Source organism: Chiloscyllium punctatum, chromosome 29 (genome assembly GCF_047496795.1).
Source record: "Chiloscyllium punctatum isolate Juve2018m chromosome 29, sChiPun1.3, whole genome shotgun sequence".
In the NCBI taxonomy this organism is placed as follows: domain Eukaryota; kingdom Metazoa; phylum Chordata; class Chondrichthyes; order Orectolobiformes; family Hemiscylliidae; genus Chiloscyllium; species Chiloscyllium punctatum.
The window spans coordinates 77,052,106-77,071,273 of record NC_092767.1 but is presented as its reverse complement, the minus strand read 5'-3'; the positions used below and the strand labels follow the sequence as shown (position 1 = coordinate 77,071,273).

General features: G+C 47.3%; 1 protein-coding gene across 4 annotated transcripts in view; it reads left to right on the top strand.

Annotated features, from left to right (window-relative positions):
- ccdc9 (coiled-coil domain containing 9) overlaps positions 1–19,168 on the top strand; it is a 46,408-nt gene that overhangs the window by 9,164 nt on the left and 18,076 nt on the right. For all 4 annotated transcript variants that reach the window (XM_072549532.1, XM_072549534.1, XM_072549533.1 and 1 more), the window contains exons 2-8: positions 1,922–1,971; positions 4,246–4,356; positions 5,095–5,238; positions 6,354–6,689; positions 10,780–10,863; positions 15,198–15,371; positions 17,662–17,843. In XM_072549532.1, the coding sequence (XP_072405633.1) occupies positions 1,969–1,971; positions 4,246–4,356; positions 5,095–5,238; positions 6,354–6,689; positions 10,780–10,863; positions 15,198–15,371; positions 17,662–17,843 (1,034 nt within the window). In that variant the 5' untranslated portion in view covers positions 1,922–1,968. The remainder of the gene's footprint in view (positions 1–1,921; positions 1,972–4,245; positions 4,357–5,094; positions 5,239–6,353; positions 6,690–10,779; positions 10,864–15,197; positions 15,372–17,661; positions 17,844–19,168) is intronic.

The window sequence follows — 19,168 nt, the reverse complement described above, 5'->3', positions numbered from 1 at the left end:
AAGTAAATTAGGATGATCGAATTTATTACATGAAAAAAATCTCATTTTTGTATGAATTGTGGATAAATATATTAGATTCTTATTCAGTACAGCAAGTGAACTGTACAAATGTAAAATTAATGCTTTGACCATCCCTATTTCCTGTTAGTATCCACTAAAGACATTGTTTGATTTACTGTTTGATTAAATGCTTTGATATGTTGATGGATGAATCCAAAGACCAGCAGCTGCATTTGTTTAATGTTGAAAGCTTCAGTTATAGCGAGAGCCAGTGCCGTTGCTTTTAAAAAGCAAAATAATTTGCGTTGCCAAGAGCAACCAGTCTCTTTGTGAATCTGGAGAACATCATTTTAACCAAATGTCCCGTGCGTCGAAAGAACCCACTGATAAAGCAGACTCTACGCTCACCCGAGATCACAGAAAGTGACCGTTCAGCCCATTCCTTCCTGTGCTAGCCTCTTTCAGGCTGCTGTGGAGAGGAAGTGACATCATGGTCATGTCACTGGACTGGGCATATGGGTTCAGATCCCACCATGAGAGATGGTCAAATTTTAATTCAAAAACATCTCACGTTTTGGCTGAGTGGTTAGCACTGCTGCCTCACAGCGCCAGGGACCCAGGTTCAATTCCACCCTCAGGCGACTGACTGTGTGAAGTTTGCACATTCTCCCCGTGTCTGCGTGGGTTTCCTCCGGGTGCTCCGGTTTCCTCCCACAGTCCAAAGATGTGCAGGTTGGGGTGGATTGGCCATGGGAAATTGCCCCATAGTGTGTAGGGCTGTGAAGGTTAGGTGGATCAACCATGGGGAATGCAGGGTTACAGAGATGGGGTAGTGTGCTGGGTCTGGATGGGGATGTTCTTCAGAGAGTTGGTACAGATTCGATAGGCCGAATGGTCTCTTTCTGCACAGTAGGGAGCCTTTGATACTAATGTTCGAGGCAAAGCATGTGCATTGTCAAATGGCAATCCTTGTCAAATGTCATTAAAACCTCAACTGGTGCCTTTTAGGGAAGGAAATCTACCTGGTCTGGCCTACATGTGACTGCAGGCCCACAGTGATGCTGATATCTGGAGTGGCCTAACAAACCCCAGACTGGGAAGAAATAACCACCTTGCCAGTGACTCCTGCTTCCAAAATAATCCCATTAGCCCCATTCCCCTCAGCCCTAACCATTGTTCCTTTCCAAGTGTTGGAGAAAGTGAGGACTGCAGATTTTGGAGATCAGCGTTGAAGAGTGTGGTGCTGGAAAAGCGCAGCCACTCAGGAGCAGGAGAGCTGACATTTCAAACATAAGCTCTTCCTGATGAAGTTGACTCTCCTGCTCCTCGGATGCTGCCTGACTGGCTGTGCTTTTCCAGCACCATACTCTTCAACCCTTTCCAAGTGTTGTATTCATAGATTGTCAATGCTGGGATAAAATTCTCAATAGACTTGGTTGATGCACAGTAATCCCTTTCCGTATGGATCTGTAGTTTCTGCTAGTCCTTGCCCAAATGACGTTTAACCTAAACAACGTGGCTCTCACCGGAGAGCACTTCAGATGACCTCAGTCTGATCGTAAACATATGTTTTCCTGAATCCCGACAACAGAATTCCTCACTAATCTGGGAGCGACGAGACCAGTCTATCATTGTGGTGGCTGAATTGAGTGAACGTCAGAGTGGAACAAACCGGGAACATGGCCAAACTCTTGGGGGCGCAGTACCCTTTTTTTAGAATATGTGATCTCATTAACAGTGTGAACCTGTTTAATATCTCCCTCAGCTGCTCCCTCTCCCTCGGCTCAGCAGGACACCAACAAACTTATCACAGTCTCACAGAGTTGAACAATCTGCTTTGCTCTTAACTGCACAAACTTAGCTATTTTTCACTGTTATTGAAACTCTATAAATTTCTCAATTCTCTTTCAATATTCTGCAGGAGTTTAAAGTGAGCTCAGAGTTGTTACCGATACACAGCAAGCCGTGATGGTAAGTGCCCAGGATATAACCCAGCATAAACCTAATGTCGCTCCAGCTTTACCTTTGAATCAGTGCCTTAACCTTGTCTGTCTCCTGTTCAAATTGATCTTGTTTGCAAGTTTTTGATTTTCTCCACACACACACAATTCTTCTAATCCCTCCCCTGTGATGACAAATGTTGGTCAGCGATTTGGCCAATTTGAAGATTGTGCACATTTTTCTTTTGAGCGGAGATGACCTGCTGCCTGCTGGTGGGAGGGGCTGTGAATCCCGGCGGACTGTGTTCCTTGACTAACCCAGAAACAGCAGACTTGGTTGGTTGTCTGAGGAGAGGGAGGAGGACTTGATAACCACCCAAGATCCACTCAGGCATTTGTGACCAGGATGAGATCTGTGTGGCACTGAAACACCCAGTGGAGTAAGCCAATAGCTTTGGGCAGGAACCCCCCTCCCCCCCCCCCCCCCCCCACCCCCGCCCCCCCCACCCACCGTTTGGGGAATGTGAAAGGAGGTGGACGGACACCAGTTTGCCAGTATTGGCTGGTTCACCAGCTCTTCCCTCCCTCTGGGAAATTCAGGCCCATTTTCTCCCCCAGAGGTGGGCTTGCTCATGGCCGATGGAGGGTCCAATCGAGCGACCATCAAAATACGCTAATGGCGAATTGAAGCGAGAGTCTGTCTGGATTTGCTCCACTTGATTACGCAGACTCCCAGAATACCGAATGGCGTGGACAGAGTGGATGTTGGGAAGATGTTTCTATTTGTAGGAGAGACAAGGACCTTAGAGTAAAGGGAAGACCTTTTAGAACAGAGATAAGGAGAAACTTCTTCAGCCAGAGAATGGTGCATCTCTGGAATTCACTGCCACTGAAGGCTGTGGAGGCCAGGTCATTAAGTATATTTAAGATAGATTTCTCAACCCCATTCACCTGCCTTCGCCCTGTAACCCTTAATACTCAAGAAACTATCAGTCGTGATTGAATGGGCCGAATAGCCTAATTTCTGCTCCTATGTCTTATGGTCTTCTCCCAGTGCTGTTGAGGGTGGGTCCACCTGGCTGGGGCACAGCAGTGCCTAATGGCTACCATTCAGAAGGCTCCCTCTGGCTATGTTTTAACGTGTTTGGGGTTTTTGCTGAGGAGATGTCTCTGTTGCTGTCTCAGCCTGAGGTCCTCATGTTGGTTCCTATGCTCTGAGTGACATTCCCATCATGGATTGGTTAGTAAGAGTCCTTCCTGGATGCCTATTACAAAAACAGTTGAAAACCCACCTCCACACCCCCACCTGCTCCTGACACACTTTAGTTTCAGTACCTGACCCCTGAGCCCTGTTAACCCCAATGTAAAGGCTTTTGACCTATAATCTTGCTGCTTTGTCATTTTTACATTGTCTGACTATATCCTGAAATCAAATACTCATCAATCCTGTTAACTGGCTCTGTCGCTCTGTCTCCGTCCCCAATTTCTTCCAATCTTATGCTGCTCAGTTGGCTGGACGGCTGGTTTGTGATAGAATGTCACTAACAGCGTGGATTTGATTCCCACCCCGGCTAAGATCACCATGAAGGGCTCTCCTTCTCAACCTACACCCCACCGCCCCCACCCTCGCCTGAGGCACAGTGACATCCCCCGCCCCAAACAGGTTAAACTCCATCTGTTTTCTCTCCCGTGCTGTCTGTCATGTGCTGTCTTCGCTGTGTGTCTCTCTCTCTCTCTCTCTCTCTCTGCTGTCTCTCTCTCTCTCTCTCTCTCTCTCTCTCTCTCTCTCTCTCTCTCTCTCTCTCTCTCTCTCTCTCTCTCTCTCTCTCTCTCGCTCGCTGTCTCTGTCTCTCTCCCTGTCTAACGAGAGAGCTGCCCTATGGTCCTCTGGAACTATGATAACTTTACCATTCCACCCGTGGGAAATCTCTGCCCTTCCTCGACTTTGGTCACTTTCAGTCTGAGTACTTTGATTTGAAATTTCCTTTGTTTTATTAATCCCTTCGTGATGTCTTCCCATCTCTGTAACCTTCTCCAGCCCAGCGACCCTCTGAGATCTCTGCACTGCTTTCACTCCATCTCCTTGAGTATTCCCTCCCCAAGGGCAGAATTTTCCTTCAGATACCTGGGCCCTGAGTTCTGGAATTCTGTTCCTGATCCTCGTGCGCCTCCTCAAGACTCACTGAGAGACCCAACCCCTCCGTGTCACCGTCTTGGTCCGTTTGTCTTTGAAGCGTCCTGGGATGAGTTGCAACATTGAGGTGCGATGTGATTGTTGCTGATGTTTCCACCCCTCCCCTTTCAGTCAATGACCATTGATCCTGATTTAAAAACACGGGAGGAGAAGGATGCGGAGCTGGACCGGAGAATTGAAGCTCTGCGAAAGAAGAACCAGGCGCTGATGAAGAGACATCAGGTGAAGAGTTGATGTGCCGGGGTGGGAACTGGGGTCTTGGGAACCACTTTGGGGAGTTTTCAATTTGCGATGCATCACAGCCAAGCTCCCCACCCCCCCACCCCCAACCCCGATCATCAAGTTACCCTGTCTCCATTCCCCAGACTCCAAACCCCAATCACTTTGGCCAGATGCACCCCACTGGCCAATCTCATCAGGTTGCACCATCATGAATGCCAATCCTTTTCAACTCTGAGCCTCAGCCAATCCCTTGACACCACGTGGGCGATGGATCCTTTACTCCCCCACTACCCAACCTCCCGAATGGGAGCAGTTGGACAGAAACCTGCACAGCCTCACCAGACCACTCATCCTCCTAGCCTAAGCCCAACATGGGACAATTTGCCACAGCCCCCAAAGATGATAGAGGGGTTAGGAGGGTTGGTGGTGGTAGCAGTGGGTAGTTGGGGGCTGCAGAATAGGGATGGGGTTTGAGGCGTGTGGGGGTAGGTACAGTGGCGAGCGGAGGCTGGTCAGGGACATGGGTTCCTCATTCATTGTCACTTGCTCCACCCCCCAAACCCACCCACCCACCCCACCTCGGAGCATCTCACACAGAGAGACAACAATGTCTGAGCTCCGGACAAGTTACAAATGTTCCTCTCAGCAGTAGATATTTTTCTCGAATTTTGTTGGACGGTTCAGGCAGAGCAAACTCTTTTATTTTAAATTTTTGGATTTTTTTTGTTTTGGAAACAGGAAATTGAAGAAGATCGGAAAAAGGCGGAAGAGGACGGTATCTCTGTGACCAGTCGGAAACAGAAACACGAGGCAGAACATGAGCGCAAGTGGGGGGGAAAGGAGATTGTGATGGACATCGCTGACCTGAGTAAATCACCAGCTGTGAGTGTTTTTTATTTACTGAGACCTAAGGGGCAACTTTTTCGCACACAGAGGGTGGTATGTGTATGGAATGAGCTGCCAGAGGATGTGGTGGAGGCTGGTACAATTGCAACATTTGAGAGGCATTTGGATGGGTATATGAATAGGAAGGGTTTGGGGGGATATGGGCCGGGTGCTGGCAGGTGGGACTAGATTGGGTTGGGATATCTGGTCGGTATTGACGGGTTGGACCGAAGGGTCTGTTTCCATGCTGTACATCTCTGAGGGTGTCACTAGCTAGGTCAGCATTTATTGCCCATCACTAATAGTCCAGAGGGCAGTTAAGTGTAAACCCCATTGCTGTGGGTCTGCAGTCATGTGTAGGCCAGACCTGGTAAAGATTGCAGATTTCCTTCCCTGAAGCTCATTAATGATCCAGATTGCTTTTTGGAACAATTAGTGACAATTGGTACCATCACTATGACTGACTACTCCAACTTTCAATTTCAGTTTTAATTTAATTTCATAATAAAATTTGAATTCAATGAGAGGTCATAGTGGGATTTGAACACATGTCCCCCAGAGCATTATTCTGACGCTCTGGATTAATAGCTCAGTGACATTGCCACACACTACTGGCTCCTTGAAATGGGTGCAGAAACCTGGCACAGAGGGAATAAACCACACTGGCAAAGACCAGACAGGAAGACACCAAGGGATAATTAAACTGGTGCTGGGCCAGGAATGATCTCTGGCAAACATTATCTGTGTAAACTCCAAACAACGGAGCAGAGGAAATAATTAGATTCACAGCAACTTCACAATCAGAAGCAGAGAACCTCCAGCAGCAGGAACAGGTTATTGAAACCATCATCCTCATGTTAGCAATAGGTTCATGGTCATCATTAGACTCTTAATTCCATCAGGTGTCATGGAACTTGAGCCTGGGTCACCATTACCTTGCTCCCTCAGCACTGGTGGCATTGCGTTGGCATCTCGAGTGAGGAGCTGTTGTGTTGAAGATTCAATGCAGACACGATCTCTCGAGCTCCCAATCCAATCCTGTGCCGTATTCCTAGAAAATACCCTTTTGCTGGGCACTGATGTTGAATTGTTTTCTCACCTCTCACTGGCAGGAGAAGCGGTCGGTGAGCAATAGGAAGACGGCGAGCTCTTCCCGGGGATCCCTGGAACCTCCCGGGAGACGGTCATGGACATCAGGCCCCAGGCAGGAGGCTGAGGACTGGGATGGTCACCAGCGCTCCCCAGGGAGCAGAACGGACAGGATGACGTGGGGGGATCACCCGAACAGGAGCCCCCGAAACGTCAGCAGACACGTGAGCCCGGCTGGAGAGAGACTGAGCCGGGGAGAGCGGGGTGTCCGTACCAGAAGAGGCCGAGCAGGAGGAGGTGGACCTGACGGAGGAGGCCGGGGATTGGGTACTGCTTCACAGCAGGAGAGGCGAGTCAAGGTGGGTGAGGCTGGGAAGGGGCTTAACTGAGATATACACACAAAAGGGATAAGATAGAGTCAGCGCAGAGAGGCCCTTCAGCTCATTGAGTCTGCATCAGTCAAAAGCAGCCACCTTGCTGTTCTACTCCCATTTTCCAGCACTTGGCCCTTACCCTTGGCATCGCACATGTATACCTAAATATTTCTACAATGTCATGAGGGTTCATGCCTCTCCCACCCTCACAGGCAGATCCCCACCAGTCTCTGGCTGGATGTTTTTCCTCACATCCCACCAAAACCTCCTGATGCTTACCTTAAATTGATGCCCTCCCTCCCACCCTCCATCAAGGTGAAACCTTTCTTCCTGTCTACTTTACCTACAATTTCCTACACCTCAATCCTGTCTCTTCCCAATCTCCTCTCTCCAAGGAAGACCACTCCAGTCTGTCCAATCTCCCATAACTGACTCTAACCCCCCAGCCCAAGGCAACTTCCTGGTAAATCTCCCCTCTACCCTCTCCAGTGCTTTCACATCCCTCTTGTCATGTGAATTCCATAACTGCACACAATACTCACGCTGGGGACAAACCAACTTTATAGACAGTTTTAGCAACACCTCCCTGCTCTTAAACTGCTCGTGCCAACTGCTCTGTGCTAGCATTCCTGATCAGCATGCCGACTCCCCTGACTTCCTTAATCCTATATTCTGACGAAGGAGTGATAGCGATTCAACATCTTTACTGTAGGAAAGTCCCTCCATGATCTGTGTCTGCAGAGACAACATCAAGTTAACCATCTTCTCGAACTGCGTTTCACGAGACAGTAGAATGGGGTTGGCAGACACTGCTCACGATTACAAATCCGGTTCAAATCTGGATATGGGCAGACAGCAGAGATGGGCACCAAGTAATGGTACTTGGTTATTTGAGCTATAGGGAAAGGTTGAATAGGCTAGGCTGTTTTCCCTGGAGCATCGGAGGCTGAGGGGTGACCTTACAGAGGTTTATAAAGTCATGAGGGGCATGGATAGGATAAATAGACAAAGTCTCTTCCCTGGGGTGGGGGAGTCCAGAAATAGAGGGCATAGGTTTAGGGTGAGAGGGGAAAGATATAAAAGAGACCTAAGGAGCAACCTTTTCACACAGGGTACGTGTGTGGAATGAGCTGCCAGAGGAAGTGGTGGAGGCTGGTATGATCGCAACATTTACAAGGCATCTAGATGGGTATGTGAATAGGAAGGGTTTGGTGGGATATGGGCTGGGTGCTGGCAGGTGGTACTAGATTAGGTTGCGGTATTTGGTCGGCATGGACGGGTTGGACCGAAGGGTCTGTTTCTGTGCTGTATATCTCTATGATTCTATGGTGCAGGCAAGATGGGCTGAATGGCCTCCATCTGCTCTGTCACAATTCTCTCATTCTATTATCTTGAATTATACATGATATTGAACCCTGCAGCTCATTTATTTCTGTTCACAAACCCTCTTTTTTTTAAAAAAATGTTCTTACAGAGAATCATAAATTTTGGTCAATTGTTTGCGAAAGACAGAATGATAGGGCACAGGAGGAAGCAATTAAGCCTGTCATGTTTATGCTGCCACTTTGAAAGTGCGGTTCAATTAGTACCACTCCCTGGCTCTTTCTCCAGAATCCTGCATGTGTTTTTTCTGTTCAGTGTTTTAGCAGTTCCCTTTGCTATTAACCTTGCTGTTAAGAGAGTTCACCTTTTGGCAGCGCTATATGTGCTTTGCATGTAATGTTGAGACCCTGGAGACCAGTTCACTGAAGCCTTATAACACAGAAGGAGGCCATTTGGCCCATTAGGAGAATAGAATTAATGTTCTTGGCAAAAGAACCGGTGGGTTATAATAATCAGGGACACACTGCCTGAGAGTAACTTTCAATGCGGTCTCATTTTAACAATAAGGTGAAGTTGCTATAGTCTTACCAGCCAGTTGGGTGAGAGAAATGGACAAATGGTGGTGATTTAACCTGTGGGTCACCGCACCTCGGGTGAGGGGAGAGGTTGGGAAGGAGACACAGTGACATCAACTGACGCGGGAATTGAACCCACATTGTTGGCATCACACAGCAGCCATACTGCCAACTGAGCTAACTAACCCGTGTTAAGGATAATCAGTTATTGGTCAGGGATTGTTTATCCCTGTGGGCTGGTGCATTTAAAACAGTAAAACCCATCACAAGTTAAGATGCATGTGTTACACCAACTGAAGGAGGCCATTTGGGCCATCATGCCTGTACTGCTTTCACAAATTAGCATCATTACCTAGTACTGGTCTCTTGCTTTTAGTCCCATGTGCCTTGTATATTAAATAACCTCAATTGAACCTGCCCCCACCACATTTCCAGGCAGTGTGTCCTACAACCTAACTACTCAGCGTGAAAAGGCTTATTTTTCTCATGTCACGCTCCTTTCTTTTGCAAATTATCTGAAATCAATGAAGTTGGTCATTTTGAGGGTTTGCAAGCGCACACAGAAATCAATTGGTGTATTATATGCTTCTGAACCTGTGATGTGTTTTACTGTTTTAAGTATTACAGGGGTTAGTCAGTCAGTTGACGGAGGTGCCAGAGTGATGTCAGCAGCGTGGGTTCAATCCCCGTGTCAGCTGACACTACCATGAGGTCATCTCAACCTCTCCCTTCGCTTAAGGCGTGGTGACCCCCAAGTTAACCCACCACCATTTGTCCATCTCTCTGCTCTTTAATGACTGAGCAGCCCTATGCTCTGCTAAGACTACAGTAACTTTACTTTATCGTTAACATGATATCCTTAAGTTACACTCAGGCAGCGTGTTCCTGATTATTATAAACCACTGGTTCTTTTGCCAAGAACTTTCGTTCTGTTCCTCTGACTCCCGCAGACCCACGGGTCGTTACTTTGATCAAAGATGTTGCGGCACACTTCCAGCGCAGACGACACTTGAACCCTGACTTGCTGGCCTAGAGGGAGGGACACTGCCACTGCACCTCAAGACAGGATGGACACAGATGTAAGATTGTGTTTACGATTGTCAGAGGCCTGAGTGACATCTATCAGTGATCAGGAAACCATTTAAAACCAGCTAGGTTCTAGATCTTACCTCACACAGCAACTGTTATCTCCTGTAATAAATAGTGGCCTGATTCCTGATCTGCAAACCCAGGTGGAAAGGAAGGTGCTTGTTACTTAAATCCTCTGTGGATTTAACAGATCAACCCCCCACCCCAATTTTCACAGCTCCTTCACCCACTCTTGTCTTGCTGTCACAGGCCCCTGCCCACCCCCATCCCCCCCGCCTTCACAAACCTTCAATCACCAAAGTGGGAGTCATGGTGGTGGGGGGGAGGGGGGAAGGATTGGGAGGTGCTAGGATACTGCCTTTGCTGAAGCTGCTTTTTATCTGGACGGACAAAACGCCTGATGAGTGTGTGTGTGTGTTCAATGTGTGCCTTGGTTTGGATGTGGTCCTGTTGTTTGCCGATACTGGCAGATAAGTGTGACTAACTGATCCTTTTTGCTATCCAGCCTGCACCTCTCAATGAGGTCAATTTGCCCAATTTTTGGGTTTTAGCAGCTGCTCTGGGTCAGGGCGTCAGAACGAGTTGCAATCCAATCTCTACCAGACCTTAACAGTTTTGTTGATCGGGTTTGTTGCTTTTTTTTTGTTCTTTGGGACACAGGCAGAAGCTGAATGGTCACCTGACTGGCAACATAGGTTATCAGACAGGAGTTCAAATCCCGCTGTGATAGATGGTGAAATTTGGAATCACTACAATTTGTTATGAAAAGCTACGTTGCTGTAAAACTCTATCTGGTTCATTTGTTTGGAGGGAAATCTGTTGTTCTTACCCAGACTTGCCTGCACGTGACTCCAGACCCACAACAATGGGTCTTACCAGCCCTTGGAATGCAAGCTCCTTGCTTATAGATAATAAACGTTGGCCTAGCCGATGATGGCCAGCTCCCGTGGATGGGTGAACAAAAAAAACATTATAACTCTCGCTATGGTAGCGATGGAGGATGGTGCCTCTGGGGTGTGAGGTTGCGAAGCAGAGTGTGAGGAGGTGGAATTAGCCGAGATGTCAAGGTGGTCTCTTTACTTTTACAGGAATGGGAAGAAAAGCGAAGACAGAACATTGAGAAAATGAACGAAGAAATGGAGAAGATCGCCGAATACGAAAGGAGCCAGATGGTGAGTTAACGAGAGTGAGTTTGACACTTAATCTTCCAGTTTCCATTTGGGTTGTGTCTAGAGGCCAGAATTCTGGAGGGATGTGCTGAGGCTGTTGGTAGTTCAATCTTTTCCAAAACCAGTAACTAAAGTTTGTTTTATAAACTTTTTCAGGTATAGAGTCATGGAATCAGAGGTGTACAGCACAGAAACACCCCTTTCATGCTGACCAGACATCCTAGCCTAATCTGTCCCATTTCCTAGCACTTGGTCCATATCCCTGTAAACCCTTCCCATTTATATACCCAGCCAGATGCCTTTTAAATGTTGTAATTGTACCAACCTCCACCCCTTCCTCTGGCAGCTAATCCCATACACGCTCCACCTTTGTTTGAAAATGTTGCCCCTTAGGTCCCTCATGTCCCCGTTTTGCCCTCCTGATTTCTCTGTTAGGTATACTCCTACTGCCTTTATAATCTTCGAAGGATTCACTCGATTTCTCCTGTCCATACCTGACATACGCTTCCTTCTTTTCCTTAACCAAGTCCTCAATTTCTCTAGTCATCCAGCATTCCTTATACCTACCAGCCTTCCCTTTCACCCTGACAGGAATATACTTTCTCTGGATTCTTGTTATCTAATTTCTGAAGGCTTCCCATTTTCCAGCTGTCCCTTTACCTGCGAACATCTGCCCCCAATCAGCTTTCAAAAGTTGTCTAGTACTGTCAAACTTTGCCTTCCTCCAATTTAAACTTTAACTTTTAGATCTGGTCTATCTTTTCCATCACTATTTTAAATTATGGTCGCTGGCCCCAACGTGCTCCCCCACTGACTCCTCAGTCACCTGCCCTGCCTTATTTCCCAAGAGTAGGTCAAGTTTTGCACCTTCTCTAGTAAGTACAACCACATACTGAATCAGAAAGTTTTCTTATACACACTTAACAAATTCCTCTCCATCTAAACCCTTAACACTATGGCAGTCCCAATCTATGTTTGGAAAGTTAAAATCCCCTACCATAACCACTCGATTATTCTTACAGATAACTGAGATCTCCATACAAATTTGTTTCTCAATTTCCCTCCGACCATTAGGGGATCTATAAAACAATCCCAATAAGGTAGTCATCCCTTTCTTATTTCTCAGTTCCACCTAAATAGCTTCCCTGGGTGTATTCCCAGGAATATCCTCCCTAAGTACAGCAGTAATGCTAACCCTTATCAAAAAAGCCACTCCCGCCCTCTCTTGCACCCCCCTCCCTTTCTGTCCTTCCTGTAGCATTTGTATCCTGGAATATTAAATTGCCAGTCCTGCCCTTCCCTGAGCCATGTTTCAGTAATTGCTTTGATATCCCAGTCCCTTGTTCCTAACCATGCCCTGAGTTCATCTGCCTTCCCTGTTAGGCAACTTGCATTGAAATAAATGCAGTTAAATTTTTCAGTCCTACCTTGTTCTCTGCTTTGTCCCTGCCTGCCTGCCCAGACTGCTTGACTCACTCCTTTTGCCAACTGTACCAGTCTTGGATTGATCTCTTTTTCCTCATTATCTTCCTGGGTCTCCACTAACCACGCCACCCACCCCCCCCCCCCAACCAAAAAAAAAGCCTTCCCGTTTAAATCATCCCGAACAGCTCTAGCAAATCTCCCTGCTGGTATATTGGTCCCCTTCCAATTCAGGCAATCTGTCCTCCTTGTGCTGGTCACTTTTACCCCAGAAAAGTTTCCAATGATCCAAAAATGTGAATCCATCTCCCCTGTGCCAGCTCCTCAGCCACACATTCATCTGCTCTATCCTCCTATTCCTACCCTCACTAGCTCTTAGCACCGTTAGTAATCCAAATATTACTACTCTTGAGGATCTCCTTTTTAAATTCCTACCTAACTCTCTGTAATCTCTCTTCAGAATCTCATCCTTTTCCCTTCTTATGTTGTTAGTTCCAATGTGAACGATGATCTCCTGCTGGTCCCTCTCCCCCTTGAGAACGTTCTGCACCCTCTCTGAGACATCCTTGATCCTGGCACCAGGGGGGCAACACGCCATTCTGAATATTTGCTGCTGGCCACAGAAACATCTGTCTGTGCCTCAGATTAGAGAATCCCCGAACACAATTGATCATTTGGAACTCAACGTTACCCTCATCGTTACATTTAGAACCAGTCTTGATACCAGAAACTTGGCTGGTCGTGCTGCACTCCTCTGAGAGTCCGTCACCCCCTGCACTTTCCAAAACAGCGTACTTGTTTGAAATGGGGATAGCCACAGGAGACTCCTGTACGACCTGCCCACCCCTTGAGTTAACCCATCTCCCTTTCTATAACTGCCATCCATCAAACCCACTGGCTCTTGTAAATTCCTCATTGCCTCTAACTGCTGTTCAGAGCGGTCTGATAGGATTTGCAACCAAAGACACTTCCTAGTGGTGAAACAAGGAACGTTATTGTAGATTAAACAAAGAATGAAGGCGAGTCTGAAGTGAGGGGTGGAAATCCAACGCAAGGTTCAATCAGCACAAGAGGCCATTTGGCCCATCATTCCTAGTGCAAGCTAGTTTAAATTGGTCATAGAATCATAAATTGATTCTATTGTGGAAGCAGGCTATTCAACCCAACAAGTCCACATCGACTCTCTGAAGCAATTCCCACCCAGAATCATCCCCCTACCCTATCCCTGCAACTCTGCATTTCCCATGGCTACTCCACCTAATCTGCACATCCCTGGACACTACGGGGCAATTTAGCATGGCCAATCCATCTAACCTGCACAGGATAGGGTGGGGGGGGGGGGGGGTGGGTTGGTGTTTGGGTGGGATGCTCTTCAGAGGGTCAGTGTGGACTCAATGGGCCGAATGACCTGCTTTCATGCTGTAGGAATTCTATACTGCCTTGAGCTTTGAAGGTTGAAGGTGTCCAAAATGATAAAATAACAAACAATGGCGTTGATCCAAAGAAACTGCTTCCTCTATCCAGGTATCACCTTTAAAAATCAGCTCAGTGCGATGTTGTGGATTAATCTTTCACTGAAGGGAAGTAGAAGTTTAGCGTCTCTTTCCCCCTGAAGGGAATTTGGGGTTAACTGCAACTGTCAACAGGGAGATTTTTATTTTATTAGCGAGTGATAGCAAATTTGGGTGGCTAAGTGGGACTGTGAGACAGACCACCTTGTGTCTAATTGATAGGAAGGTGTCTAAGGGCTGAATGGCCTAACCTGATTTTGGTTAAAAAGGGTTTGGGGAGTCTTTTTTGGGTTTTGGCTCACAGAGGCTGGTCAGTACAGAATTGACGAGCTGGTGAAACTCTACTCCAACAAAGAGTTAATGCTTTGAGTCTATATCAGGCAGCTTTGATTAGCTGGGTGAGACATGACTGTGGAACAGAGCACTGTCTCTCCTCTGACTTGTTAATACACCTGCTGTCCGAGATTGCTGACATCCTGTGTATGCATGAGCCATCTCCTGGGAGAAAACCTCAACTCTTTACTAACAAATACCCAGCTGTGTTTAAGGAGTTGTCCTCCATGCGGATGAGCTCTTTAGTTAATAGCCTCTGCTGAATAGAGTGTGTTGCTGGAAAAGCACAGCAGGTCAGGCAGCATCCAAGAAGCAGGCGAATCGATGTTTCAGGCATAAGCCCTGATTCCTGATGAAGAGCTTATGCCCGAAACGTTGGTTCTCCTGCTCCAGCACCACACTTTTTTCGACTCTGATCTGCAGTCCTCACTTCCTCCCACCCTCTGCTGGTTGGCAGGGTTGGGTCTCAGTGTGTTCATATGCATGTACTCTGGGAGTGCTGAACTAAACTGAAGAATCAGACTAGGTTTTGACCTGAATAAGTTTGGGGATGGAGGCCAACACAATGAAAGCAGTCCATGACTAACCTTAAGGAATGGATATTTTGTCTTTCCTTTAACCAGTCCAGTCTAAACTTGACCACGTAGCTCACCTTTGGTGTCCTCAAGGTATCTAAGGACAGGTGCCGTTTTAACTGCACAATGAACAGCGATACATTGCCAAGTTAGGATAGCAAGTCACTCAGAGTGGAGCTTGCAGGTGGTGTTCCCATGTATCCATTATCCTTTGGATGGTCGAGAGATGGGTTTGGAAGGTGCTGTCTTAGGACCCTTTGGGGATTTGCTGCAATGCATCGATTCAAAGTTTTTGAATTTGTTTCCCCTTCCCCTTTTTCAGTCCCTTCCCTGGGAATATCAATCCAGATTTTGCTATGCACCATTAGAACTGATCCACTGCCACTGAGTTGTGGTCGGCAAATTAAGTTTTCTTCTACCGATACTGGATAAGGTGAGGGTTTTATAACATTATGGCGTTTTAAACTAAAAGAGGGACCCTGGTTCATCTTTCAAGGACGGATCTGGTGAGAAAAACCCGGTGCGGAACTTTCTGGATGACCCGCGGCGTTTGGGATCCCTCCCTGACTGTGACCGTAAAGATGGCAGCCGTCGGCATGTCCGGAATTGGGGGGGTCCTGACTTTGACAAGGTGAAGATCGGATCGGATCGCGGGGACAAGGAATGGCAGGTAGGCCAGTATAGGCAGCGCCGGGAAACTCTCCGCGAGACTCCTTCATCTTGTCACTCAAGCAGAAGCAGCCAGCAAATATGTCCCTGATTACAGTGACATTAAAGGCAGCAAGGGAAACTGGGAAAAAACTGGAATGTGGTATTGAGATAGAGGATTAGCAATGGCCGTACTGAATGGCGGAGCAGACTTGAAGGGCCGAATGGCCTATTCCTGCTGCTGGTCTCAATGAGGGCTACACGTCCTGATGGGGAAGTGAAACAGTGAGTTTTGGAGTACGGTGTACAGTTCTGGTCACCCTCCTACAGGAAAGATATCATTAAACTGTAGAGTGTTCAGAAAAGATTTACCAGGATGTTACTGGGAATAGAGGGCTCAAGTTAAAGGGAGAAGCTACGTAGACTGGGACTTTGTTTCCCTGGAGCACAGGAGGTTGAGGGATGACCTTTTATAGAAGTTTATAAAATCATGAGGGGAATAGTGAAGGTCTTTTCCCTAGGGTGTGTGATTTCAAACCAAGGGGGCATATTTTTAAGGGAAGAGGAGAAAAGCCCCTGTTTAAATTTAAGGGGCTATGTTTTCATACAGAAGGTGGTTCATGTGTGGAATGAACTGCCAGAGGAAGTGATAGATGCAGGCACAGTTACAACATTTAAAAGACCTTTGGACAGGTACATGAATACAAAGGGTATACAGAGATATGGGCCAAATGCAGGCAAGTGGGACTAGGTTACTTTGGGAAATTTGGTCAGCATGGACTGGTTGGACCGAAGGGTCTGTTTCCGTGCTGTATAACTGTCCCCTTCCTTCTGAGAACCTGTGATCTAACCGTGCAGTCAGTGATCTCTGCTTCCCCGCTCCCCCCTCCACTATTGTGGTTCTCTCTGGGGAGAATGTGCCTTGGTGCTGCATGTCACTGCATTAGCCAGTCAGAGGTCCGGCTCAGGTTTTGGGGGGGGTCATGGTTTCAAATCCCACCACAGCAGCTAATCGAATGTCAATCCAACTGGTAAAAAGCTGGAATGTAAGACTGTTCTCAGCAATGGTGACCTGACAAGCGTTGTCCGTTTTCAAAGGAAAACTTCTTACTCGTTAATGGGCTGTGGGCGTCACTGGCTGGGTCAGACTTTATCTCTCGACCAGCTGTTCTGGTAAAAGTGGTAGTGAACTGCTGTAGTCCATGTGCTGGCAAAGCCACAATACTTTTAACAGTTGGAATTCTATGATTTTGACTAAGATTTAGGGATAGCTGCAGTGCTATTAGGGAGGGAATTCCAGGACTTTACTCTGGTGAAATATATCGGATTTTTAAAGGGCTAGACCGGGTAAATGCTGAAAGGATGCTTCCCTCTTGGAAGTGTGTGGGTCCAAGGGGCATAGTCTCCGGGTAAAGGGTCACCAATTTCAGACTGAGATTGAGGAGGAGGGTTTGAGAGTCTTTGGAACTCCTTGCCCCAGAGAGCTGTGGGTGCAGAGTTCTTGTGTATATTTAAGGCTGAGATCGAGAGATTCTCGATCAGTCGGGGAATCAAGGGTTACAGGGAAAGGGCAGGTAAATGGATGTGAGGAATTTTGGCTCACCCTTGATCCTGTTGAATGGTGGAGCAGGCTCAAGGGGCGGAATGGCCTACGCCTGTCCCTATTTCTATGGTCTCAATGCCGAAGGATCAGCAATATGTTTCCAGGCGGGATGGTGAGTGGCTCGGAGGAGAACCCCCAGGGGATGGTGTTCCCATGTATCTGCTGCCCATGTCCTTCTAGATGGAGGTGCCTTGTGGGTTTGGAAGGTGCTGTCAAAGGTTTGTTGGAAAGTCCATCTGGTTCACTAATGTCCTTTTCAGGGAGGGAAATCTACCGTGCATTAGCTGCTCTGGCCCTCATGGGGTTCTGGAGCCACAGCAATGTGGCTGACATTAATTGCCCTCTGAAATGGCCAAGCAGGCCATTCGGTTCAAGGGACAATTACAGATGGGCAACAGGTACCGGTGGGGAACAGATGGGCAACAGGTACCGGTGGGCAACAGGTACCGGTGGGGAACAGATGGGCAACCAGTTGGGAACAGATACTGGTGGGCAACAGGTACCAGTGGGGAACAGATCCCAGTGGGGAAAAGATGGGGAACAGATCCCAGTGGGGAAAAGATGGGCAACCAGTTGGGAACAGATACCGGTGGGCAACAGGTACCAGTGGGGAACAGATATCGGTGGCACCCATATCTCATTGAAAGAATAAAGGCAAAACCAGTCCAGCTGATGTATGATCTCCCCCCCCCCCCCCCCCCCCCCCCAGGGCAGGCGGTCAGGCTCCAAGGGTTCTGTCGACATGACGATGTCGATGACCGGTCGTGAGAGGGCGGAGTATGTGCGCTGGAAGAAGGAGCGGGAGCAGATTGACCAGGAAAGGCTTGAGCGTCATCGGAATGCCATGGGACAGTGGAGACGTGAGTGGGATGCAGAGAAGACCGAATCCATGTACGTGTTTATCGAGAAAGTCGGGCACTGCCAAGCTGTTTTTCACCCCCCTCGCTTTTCTAATTAGAACCCCAGCATTCATTTTCACACCACTCATATTCTCGAGACAATTTGTTCACACATTGAGTATCAGCTGTTGTTATAATCCCTCTTGTCAGAATGCTGTATTGTGTGTGTGTGTGTGTGTGTATATCTGGTCATTTGTTTTTCAAGTCCCTCGCTTTGTAGTGTGGTAATTGTGACTTTATTTTGGCTAATGGTTGCAAATATGATCGGTTTTAATTTTGGAAATTACCTCTTTTTTTTTTAGAATATTTTTGGAAATGTTCCCATTCAGTGTTTTCTGAACTGTGGATTCTAAAATCAGTTTTAAGGCTGACACAGAACAAAACTGAGATCTTCTCATTAATAACCCAGTTACATATCACTGCTACTATCTGAGCTGTGTTGAAAATGTGGTGCTGGAAAAACACAGCAGGCCAGGCAGCATCCGAGGACCAGGAGAATCGACGTTTCGGGCATAAGCCCTTCTTCAGGAATCCCTGTTCCTGAAGAAGGGCTTATGCCCGAAACGTTGGTTCTCCTGCTCCTCGGATGCTGCCTGGCCTGCTGTGTTTTTCCAGCACCACATTTTTGAACTCTGGTCTCCAGCATCTGCAGTCCTCACCTTTCTCCTACTATCTGAGCTGTTGTTGTTTTTTTAATTATCCTTGCCTTTAAGGAGAGGCTAGATAAACAAGCAAGGGAAGAGACTGGAAGATTATGTTAACAACTGTTGGGCTCAATGATCTGGTCCTGTCTGTGTCCTTCAAATAATTCTTCCAGTATGGGATGTTGCCAGCATTTATTACCCGTCCCTAGTTGCCCCTTGAGACGGTGGGGGTGAGCTGCCTTCTTGAACCCGCTGCAGTCCCCCTGCTGTGGGTTGACCCACAATGCCCTTAGGGAGGGAATTCCAGGGTTTTGACCCAGCGACACTGAAGGAATGGCAATATATTTCCAAGTCGGGATGGTGAGTGGAGTGGAGGGGTGGTGTTCCCGTGTATCTACTGCCCTTGTCCTTTGAGATGGAAGTGGTTGTGGGTTTGGAAGATGCTCTCTAAGAATCTTTGGTGAATTTTTGCAGTGCATCTTGTAGATGGTACATAATACTACAACTGGGAGTGGTTGTAGGAAGGTACGATGATCCTTTAAAGACCTTTTGTCATCTTGAATGCAATCTGGTCAACCATGCTCCAGTAAAAAATCTATTCTTGTTTCATCCTTTCTGCCTCAGCTCCTAAGCACAGTTCAAATTAACTATTTATGCCTTATTTAGATGGCTT